The sequence below is a fragment of the Amborella trichopoda genome, chromosome 12 (genome assembly GCF_054954075.1).
Source record: "Amborella trichopoda isolate Santa Cruz 75 chromosome 12, AtrichopodaSantaCruz75HAP2 v2.0, whole genome shotgun sequence".
Lineage (NCBI taxonomy): Eukaryota > Viridiplantae > Streptophyta > Magnoliopsida > Amborellales > Amborellaceae > Amborella > Amborella trichopoda.
The window spans coordinates 26,650,720-26,660,510 of record NC_142347.1 but is presented as its reverse complement, the minus strand read 5'-3'; the positions used below and the strand labels follow the sequence as shown (position 1 = coordinate 26,660,510).

General features: G+C 39.9%; 1 protein-coding gene across 1 annotated transcript; it reads left to right on the top strand.

Annotated features, from left to right (window-relative positions):
• The first annotated feature begins 6,251 nt into the window (after positions 1 to 6,251).
• LOC148779501 (putative xyloglucan endotransglucosylase/hydrolase protein 6) lies at positions 6,252 to 7,480 on the top strand. The gene is made up of 4 exons (XM_088854250.1): positions 6,252 to 6,432; positions 6,520 to 6,620; positions 6,745 to 6,941; positions 7,090 to 7,480. Exons 1-4 carry the CDS (start codon positions 6,264 to 6,266, stop codon positions 7,478 to 7,480), a joined length of 858 nt encoding a protein of 285 aa, XP_088710376.1. The 5' UTR covers positions 6,252 to 6,263.
• Positions 7,481 to 9,791: the final 2,311 nt, after the last annotated feature.

Below are 9,791 nucleotides of genomic sequence, written 5' to 3'. Positions count from 1 at the left end.
TAATCATGTAAATTTAAATAAGATTGATAAAAGCCATTATTTGTTATGTGTTACAAGTGATTTGGGCTTACTTTTTACTATGGCACTATGAACACTCGAGCATCTACATTGATAGAACTGATATTATACATAGGAATTAAGTTGTGCATATATTTCGGGAGGGAAAAAGTTTGTATAAGCTTACAATTTTGATTTTTAGAATTACGGTGCAACTTAAAGATCCATCAAAAAAGGATGTTTAAATGTTAAAATGGTCTCTAATTGATCATCTCGACAACAAGATATATGAAAATAAAAAAAGGGTGATTTCGAGTCCCAAAAATAGTGCTTCTTCAAATATAGTATCTGCATCGTCTACTTTCAAGATATTTATATATTTACATATCGACTGGATTTGAAGTACCTTTTTTATTTTAAAATTTTATAATTAGAGATGAAAATAGATTATCATGCCATCCTAATAATTTTTTACAACTAAATTATATTTTACAAAAAAATTTGGAGGTGTGCCTCATTTTGATTTTTTAAAGTTGCAACCTTATACAAACCATATGAAATACCAAAGTCAATTAACTTGCACTATCCCCTTTTCGGAATGACAAGTCCACTGATAAGATGACGTGACTACCAGTGATAGGCTCCCTAACGAGAAGATGGGGGAGATGTAAGAGTTGGAAAAGGGAACGAAGGAAATCGCGATGAATAAAAGGAAATTTACATATAAATGAATTTCCAAGGCATATTTAAAACACAAATAATATACTTTTAATATTACGCAAATGTTTAGCTTTCTTTTTTTCTTTTTCTTTTTTTCTCGAACTCAATAGTTTGGATATTTGGTGTCCTAATGGTCTTTCTAATATTTTGTTTATGTTTAGTAGGAGATGGTTTTGGATATTCAATGCCTAAATATTTTTCCAACATAGAAAGTTTCTGTAAAAGTGGGTCCAGACATTGGGTGTCCAAACCTGCCCATTTGATTTTTTGTCTTAAGTGGGATATGGGTTTCAAGAATTGGTGTATGAAGCTACCTCCTACTTAAAAATATGTAAGTTAGGGGATAGCTAATTTTTTTGAGCTGCTCATTTGTAGTTTCTTTGCAAGTGGGGTGGATTTAGAGTTCAGACATTTAATATGAAAATATTTCAAACACTTATGCAGCCATAAATCAGCGTGTTTGAACACCCAATATCTGTACCAGCCCCACTTAAGAAGAAAAGAGGAAAAAGAAAAAAAAAAAAAAAAAGCAGATTTGGACATTGGTTGTCTAAACAAACCTAGTCAGTTTTTTATTAGAATATGGGTGTTATAAATCATTATTAACGTACTTGTATCCCTGGGGTGAATAAGAAGAGAGCCGGTAGTAGCCTGGTTCCGTTGTACCCAAGACACCGTCAGACCACAGGAACATTATAACAATAAGCCTAATATTGGACGACCTCTGAAGAAGTGTCAGAATGGCCTCAAAGTGCAAGAGAAGGTAGTTTTGGATACCTTAACGACACTTGTAAATTTTGGTTGCGTTCTGACTTATTTTGAAATGATCAGGACAAAACTCAATTTGTCAATCTAAGGCCTATCATGCTGAAAATATACCCTATAATTTTTACCCCATTTTCTGGGTCTCAAAAGAGTGTCAGACCACTGCCATTGGATCTGAAAAGTCAAAAAACCCCTAGATACAAAATTTCGGCTCAAGCGCCTCTAGGACCATTCTTGGTCTAACTTACTATAAAAAGGTGGGTTTGACACTATCGCAGTGCAGCTTCGGTGAATCAATTTCTATTTATGGAAACTGTGTTTTCTCATTTTGTGATGATTTTCAAATGCTCATAACTTGCTCATTTTGGATCTAATTAAGCTCACGTTCGAACATGAGCTGGATCTTGATGATACACTCATTTTGACATATGACATGCATCATGGCGTGGCTCGAAACGAGAGAATTCTTAGAGAGAAGATAGACTCGAAACATGAAAATTCAGATTTTAAAAAGAGGAATATCACATTCTTTGAGAGGCTATAGTTCTAAAACCTAATGTTAGATCGTCGAAGGTATGGTTCCTTTGTGACCGTGCTTCGAAGAGCTACAGTTTGATATAATTTTTGCAGATGATCGAAACCCGGATGGACTTTTTTGGTCATTAGAATTATATTTTCTGGAGATTTCCCAAAATTGGAGCGTGCTCAAATGGAGACCAAAATGGACGAAATTTGTCACAAAATGATTGTGATAGTAACCTCTTCAATTTATGATCAAAATAAAGATCTAAAGCATCATAGATCATGTCAAATCGGTGGTCGAAGGATTACAAGTATATGCAAATCGGTGGTCGAAGGATTACAAGTATATGGAACTTGACCGAATTTTGGGTTCTTCCTTAAAAATCCATTTCAAGACGATCAAAGGGTATCAAAACGCGCATAATAGTTCAAGCATCGATTTTACGACATTTGATTGATCGAATTGCAACCGTAAACATCTGAAAAAGCTCCCGAGGCCTAGCAAGGGCAAGAGGCCCCTAAGAGAGGGATGGTTTTGTCATTTGTTGAAAAGTGTTGAGGGTATTTTGGTCATCTGGTAAAAAACAAGACTAATATTGTAATTCATTTAATGTGTATTTTTTGACAAATTTTCTTGTTTTTTAGCAATCCACTCTTGTTTTAGGGTTGCTCTAGATAAAGAACTTAAGAAATTTATAAATCAAAGTTTTGAAGTATAATAAAAAAATTAGGTTTTTGCCCTTCAAGCCTTTGCTTGTCCATAGTTTCCAACTTCAAGAGAGAGGAGACAGAAAACTTTCCCACTTTGGGTAATTTCCCTTGGACCTCCCACTTCCAACTCCCAACTCCCAACTTTCAAACCCTCCACTTCCAACTCCCAACTTCTAAACCTCCCACTTCCAACTCCCAACTTCCAAACCACCCACTTCCAATTCCCAACTTCCAAACCTCCTACTTCCAACTCCCAACTTACAAGCCCCCTACTTCCAACTCCTAACTCCCTAGAACCTCAAACTCCCAACTACCTAGAACCTCAAACTTCCTACTCCCTAGCCTTCCCAACTTCCAACTTCCTACTCCCTACACCAATCACCTCACCTTAGATCATCATACACCCTATCTCATACACTACCCTAACCTACTTAAGTTCATTCATCTTAGACCTAGACGCAAACCTTAATCCCAAAGGCCAAGATTTCTCTCCAAGAAGCACTCAAAAAGAAACCTTAAAGGCGCATATAAACCCAAGCTGGCCGAGGTCCACTTTCTCTTCTCTTTCTTAATCTTCTTTTTCTCTCTCTTTATTCTTTATTTTCTTCTTTCTCTTGTTTACTTAAACAGGGGGATCTTTGGGTTAAGGACTTTCTGATGGGCTAAGCCACGGCTTCGCTTCTTGTACCCTCTGGGTAGCAAGGCTTCGAGCCTAGGACTTTCCTTTGTCTCCGGTAATATCTCTTAGAAGAGGTTATACTAAAAGGCTGCCCAATTACCGGGCCTCTTATTTTTCTCTCTCTTCTTTTTTTCTCCTTTTTTCTTTCTTCTCACTTCTTTCCCTTTCTTCTCTCTCTCTTTCTCTCTCCTTCTCTTACTCTCTCTCTCTCTGTCGCCTAAAGTCATAGATGCATGCCATCGGCACAACCGCCTTCTCTCCCTCTTTTTCCCTTGCTCACTCCCTCTTTCTCTCACCTAAAAAGATACGGACCCACACCTAGGGCGGGCCCAGCTTCTCTCCCGCTCTTTCTCTTATGTTCTCTCCCTATCTCTTGCCCAAAGCTACAGACCCCACTATAGGCAAGTCTGTTCCTCCTCACTCTCTTTCCTTTATTCCCTTACTCTCTCTGTCCCTCGCTTAGCCAAAGACCCATGCCCTAGGTGGGTCTAATTGACCTTTATAGCTCTCTCCCTCTTATACCCTCTCATGCCCTTGCCAATTCATGGACCCGTGCCTTAAGCGCGTCCGTCTCTCCCTCTCTCTCTCTCTCTCGCATCTTCTCTACCCCTCATGTCACGGACCTGCACTGTAGGCGGGTCCATCCACTCCCTTGATATCTCGCTCTCTCATCACCTCTCTCACACACCCACCTAGACACGGACCCACACCATTGGCGGGTCCATCTCATCTATTCATCTTTCTAATGCTCTCACTCTTTTACTCCACTCTCTCTAGCTCCCTCTCTCTTATCCATTCTTCCTTTCCCTCACCTCTCACTCTCTTATTTCTAATATACTCTCTTCTTATCTTCTTCTTCCTTCTCTCTTCACTCTCTACTGTCTTTTCTCACATTCCACTACTCTCTTTCATCTCTTATAAATCTACTTCTCTCATACTCTATCTATCTTTCTAAACTCGGACAACTCTCGTGAGGCTCTTCGGAAATGATTTTGCGATAGTCTAGAACTGTAGACTTCACTCTCTAACATCGAAAGTGATTTCTCGATAGTTTAGAACTACATGCCTCACTCTTTAGAATCCTCTAGAGTACTATTGACTTTGGTCTCGAAGTCTAGGGACCTTTCCGACATTCCTGGTTACCTCCTTACAGAGGGAATGCCGAAAAGATATCTAAGTTTTGAGGGCCTTCTCTTTGTTATATTATCATTGCTCTCCCATAGCATCTCTTATTTCTCGGTTCACCTTCTTCTTAGTCACTCATTTGAGAGCCTATACGAAAGTGAGCTCGCGATAGTCTTGATCTACAAACCGCAGTCTCCCTTTGCAGAAGTGACCTCTCGATAGATTAGAACTACGGAGCACATTCTCTTGAATCCCCCAGGATGCCTGTGGCCTCCAAGCCTAGTATCTTTCTTGTCTCTGGTAATATCTCTTAGGAGAGGTGACGTCGGAAGGCCACCCACTTTTTGGGTCAGTTTCCTCCTTTGTCTTCTCTACTTCTTCTCTATCCACTCTCAACCCCCTCTAACCCTTATACTAGGCCTCCAATCTACCATGTAACTACAAATAGGAGGAGATTCCAAAAGATATACCTTGAAGGGCATTTTTAGTATGTGGATCCAAGTGTTGTGCAGTGAAGTGAGGGAGCTGAATTCAAACCATGTTGCAAGGACATCTAGAGGGCTTTCAAAATGATCTAAGATGGCGAATTGCTCGGATGTGTTCCCCGACCCCAAAACAAGGAGGTAGGTGCACGAACTCTTCTTTATCAATTAAATTCTCTTTCTTTGTTTCTTTCTATCCGTACGTCACACACACGCACACACAAGTGCGTGGACCCTGCGGTTGTTCGAGAGAGAATTTGTCCGACCGGATCACCCATATCGGGCTGACCCAAGATGACGAGAAATCGGCCCGACCAACGGGTTCATAAAGCAATGTCCTACATTGACGCTCACTTTGAAAAAAGAAAGAAAAACATATATGTGAGATGGCACCGACATTGGTTTTTTGAGCTTTTCTCTCACTCAATAAAAATAAAAGTAAGCTGGTTCTAATACCCAATGTTCAAACATGTTCTCTTTTGATTTTTTAAGTGAAAAATATATGTGTATATTTGTTATCTGAAGCTGGTCACTTACAAAAGAAAACCAAAGATGAAGCAATTCAGACAATCAATATCTTAACCCATCTCCCATATAAAGAAAGGGTCATAGATTGAAAGCTCTTCCAATTCCCTAGTACTTTGAGTATAAAAGAAGGGTTTTGTTATGGTACTTTCATGCAATATAAAAAGGTAAAAGTTTATATAAGGGTGAGGCCCTAAATAATCAAATAAAGGTGCAACTCAAAAGTTCACTAAAAGTTATTTCGATGATAAAAAATCATCAAATTGATCATCCCGACCTCAAGATGTATATACATGAGAAAGAATCGATTTCATGTCTTGAAAATAGTACATCTTATTATACATTTTCGGACCGTCACTTTTCCAAAGTTTTTCAAGTCTACACCTTTTTTGTAGCTTTAAATTTTATAATGTGCAATACATTATAAAATTTTATATTTCAAGTCGGGGGAAATGCTATTAAAAAAATATAATACTTTTCATAATACGAAATAACGAAATTCACATATAAATTTCCCAATAATAGAGACAGTGAAAGTGAGAAACCCATGAAAAGACATTTGAGGGAAATTTGGGAGAGGGTCCCGTGGAGAGCTGGAACATAGCATAGAAGAAAGCTATCAATTGTCGTCGGTTGAGAGCCTGGAGAAAGCGAAATGTGATAGAGAGGCGGCGCTTCCTATAAATATCTCTCCATTCCATCCCCCTCTCACCAAGCGCTCTCTCTCTCTCTCTACAATGGAGCTCTCTTTCTCTCTCCTTCTCATCCTCTGCATTTCTTTTGTGGGGCAAGTGTGTGCAAGACCCGCCACATTTCTTCAGGATTTCCGAGTCACATGGTCAGACTCCCACATTAGGCAGATACAGGGAGGATCCGCCATCCAACTGGTCCTTGATCAGTCCTCTGGTATTACTTTCTACTCATTCTTCTTAGCTCTTCATGCTTCAACAACAAACACCATGTCTGAATGATTCTTTCCTTTTTGGAATTTAGGCTGTGGATTCGCTTCAAAGAACCAATACTTGTTTGGACGTGTGAGCATGAAGATCAAGCTTATCCCTGGTGATTCAGCCGGGACCGTCACGGCCTTCTACGTAAGAATTATACTACGATTAGGATGATCGAAGAATAATTCAAACACAGACGATAGTATTCTCTTTCTTCTTCATTGGTGTCAATAGATATGGTTATCTTTATTTAACTTCTTTTTTATTGTAGATGAACTCCGACATTGATAATGTTTGGGACGAGCTGGATTTTGAATTCTTGGGCAACAGGTCGGGGCAGCCTTACACTGTGCAAACAAATTTGTATGCTCATGGGAAGGGCGATAGAGAACAGAGAGTCAATCTTTGGTTTGATCCCTCAGCTGCCTTTCACACTTACTCCATCCTTTGGAACCACCACCATGTCGTGTAAGTATACTGTAGTATGGGACCGATCACTCATCTGAATCCTTCCAATGCTCTGTTGCTTTTAACTCATGGTTGTACCATATGTATCAATGGATTCTTAACCATGAACTCAATCCATAGGTCTTCCTGAACATTGAAAAAATTTCAGGTTCTCTATCGATGATGTGCCTATCCAGGTTTACCAGAACAACGAGGTGAGGGGGATCCCCTACCCCAAGTCCCAACCCATGGGTGTCTACTCCACGCTTTGGGAAGCCGACGATTGGGCTACTCGAGGAGGGCTGGAGAAGATCGATTGGTCCAAGGCTCCTTTCTATGCATACTACACCGCCTTCGACATCGAAGGGTGCTCAGTACCTGGGCCTGCTGCTTGTGCTTCAAACCCTAGCAATTGGTGGGAGGCTCCAGCATATCAAGAACTTGATGCTCTCCAAGCCAGGCGATACAAATGGGTTAGAATGAACCACCTTATTTATGACTATTGCAGTGATAAATCTAGGTACCCAGTCCCCCCACCTGAATGTTATGCCGGAATTTAGAGGATTTCTCTTGCATGTTGCTTTAGTATTCCTTTAGTATGTCCGTAGGATTAGAGAGCACGGTGTGTGACTAAGATATGGGGCGTGCGACCTCAGCCCTTTTCCATGGCGTTAGTTCAATGCTACGTGATCTTCTACTTATATTCCTTGCATGTAAACTGTGAAAGTATAAGGAGAAATGGTGTTATGTGTAAAGAAGATTGAAGTTGTGTTCATGTTCATTTGGGAGTGGAGCAGCAAGCTTCCGTGGCTGTTTGCCGGGGATGGGCTTTGCCAAAATAAATGAAGCATGTTTGTTTTGTTAAAGCCGTCCATGCTGAACCATAGTTCTTTTTGTGGTCCATGTTGTTCCTCTATCACTTCGAATTTGTGCCGATCATTTCAAAGTAGTGAAGTAAGTCAATGGTCCTAACTAAAGTCAAAGCTTTCTATGCGGTGGCATATGGGTTCCCATCCATAATACAGATTGGAATGCGGCGATATATCTTGCAAAAAAGTCATAAAAATAGTAGGAGATTGGGCAACCGATTCTCCATTGGACTCCGCGATCCTGCGAAAATGGAAAAAAAATTGTCGGAATTCTTGTGGGAAACATAGCTCTCTCATTTGGCTGTCCTGGTACCTTTGTCAAAAAAAATTCTCCCATTTTCTAGATTTCGTAAATGTTTCTAAAATAGATGGAACTCTAGAAATGATGACCGTCTTATTCATTTATCTTTGGTTCAAACCGATGATATAAGGGTGGAAACGGGCCGAGGGAGCCATGGCCCTAGTTTGGCCGTTCTCTCCATAGGACCGGCCCATGCCCAGCTTGGCCCTACAGAGCCAGAACTGAGCCATAAAAAAAAAAAAAAGAAGAAGAAGAGGGATGGACATGGCTACTCATGCTGCCACTAGACTAGCCCGGCCATTGGGCCACAATTTATGACCCACACCCTACTTTTTTATTATTACCAGCCCTACGATAATAATTTTATTTGTGTATCTTTGGATCAAACCTAATCTTTTTTTTTTATTTGAGGAAATCATGTATTGACACTATTGGGGGGAGAAAGATACGGTTGAATTACCAAATGAGCACTCATTTGTTTGAAATTACAAGTGGTCTTTTTTTTTCCCTTTAGTTGACAATTCTTATTTATTGTCCATTGAAACACGAATCAGCTCTATGAACTCCCAAAACCAAACTCCAACCTTTCTTCGCCTCATTTCTTCTTTCTAATGCTCTCTTTCCTCTCTCTACAACTCTGAGCCCTCTTTCCACATAGTAGCCATCTCAAGCCACAGCCTAACGGGTTTGGCTGTCTAATCAGGTATGTTCAATGTATTTGTTTTATTTGGAGAAAATGGTAGTGAATGCATATTAGGGTATATAGGGTAGAAAAACCCGAAAATGGGGCAATGGATCACTATAAAATTACTTTTAGTTATGCCCTTGGATAGAAATCGATTGCAGCATTTTATTGAAGGACTTTTTTTCTTGCAAGGGGTATTGGTGAAGATTAGAATTCAGGTTGTATTTGTTTTTTAGGTAAGTTTGTTTTTTCTAAATTGAAATCGTTGTCTCCGTCTCTATCTCTGATGGGAAAATTGCAGAGTTCTTATGCTTTGGAAATTACAATATGTGAATTTCTGATTTTTTTAAGGTATGTGTTGGGTTTGTGTGGCCTTAAAAGGCCTTATGAGTGCTTGTAAAATGAAATAATACAGTGGGACATGAACTCAATGGGTGTGTGGTCCCTGGTGGACTATACTAAGCAAATAATATTTGCTGATACTGGACTGTGCTTGACGATTTAGGCCAGTAGGTTAGAAAACCCAAGGTATCTAGGCATAAAGAACAAACCGAGAAAGGTTCTGGGTTATCCCTTGATGAGGTCGGAGCTTATGCCTGGATGAATGAGTCAAGGGACTGTGTGACCCTTGTGTGTGATGGTGGGCCTATAAAGATGAGGGCAAAAACCTCATCTATTATCCATCACACGACATGCATATCGATAGATCGTTTGGGAAAACCAAATATTCACCTTTTAGGGTGAAGCGTATGCATGTGCGAGAGATACCCCTATGCGTCATAGAACTATGGTCGCATAAGGTCTTGGTGACCTTGACTCGTCTTTAAGGGAAGACCTGAAATCAACAGATTGGGATTGTGACCCCTTGACTCATCGACTAGACTTTGGTGATTCGCTTATGAGCCCTTGCTTGGACTGTAGGTTATGAAAAACATTGGGTCGGTCTGATAAAGCAAGTGTGGTTCATAGTCCACAATTGAAGGTGGAGTGCCTCATGATTGTTAATTTAATTCTTA

Excerpts from the sequence above, each read along its gene's own strand:
- LOC148779501 (XM_088854250.1), top strand. The coding sequence starts at position 6,264 with ATGGAGCTCTCTTTCTCTCTCCTTCTCATCCTCTGCATTTCTTTTGTG. Across the intron at positions 6,621-6,744 it reads GGACCGTCACGGCCTTCTAC|ATGAACTCCGACATTGATAA; the intron begins GTAAGAATTATA and ends TTTTTATTGTAG. Across the intron at positions 6,942-7,089 it reads TGGAACCACCACCATGTCGT|GTTCTCTATCGATGATGTGC; the intron begins GTAAGTATACTG and ends AAAAAATTTCAG.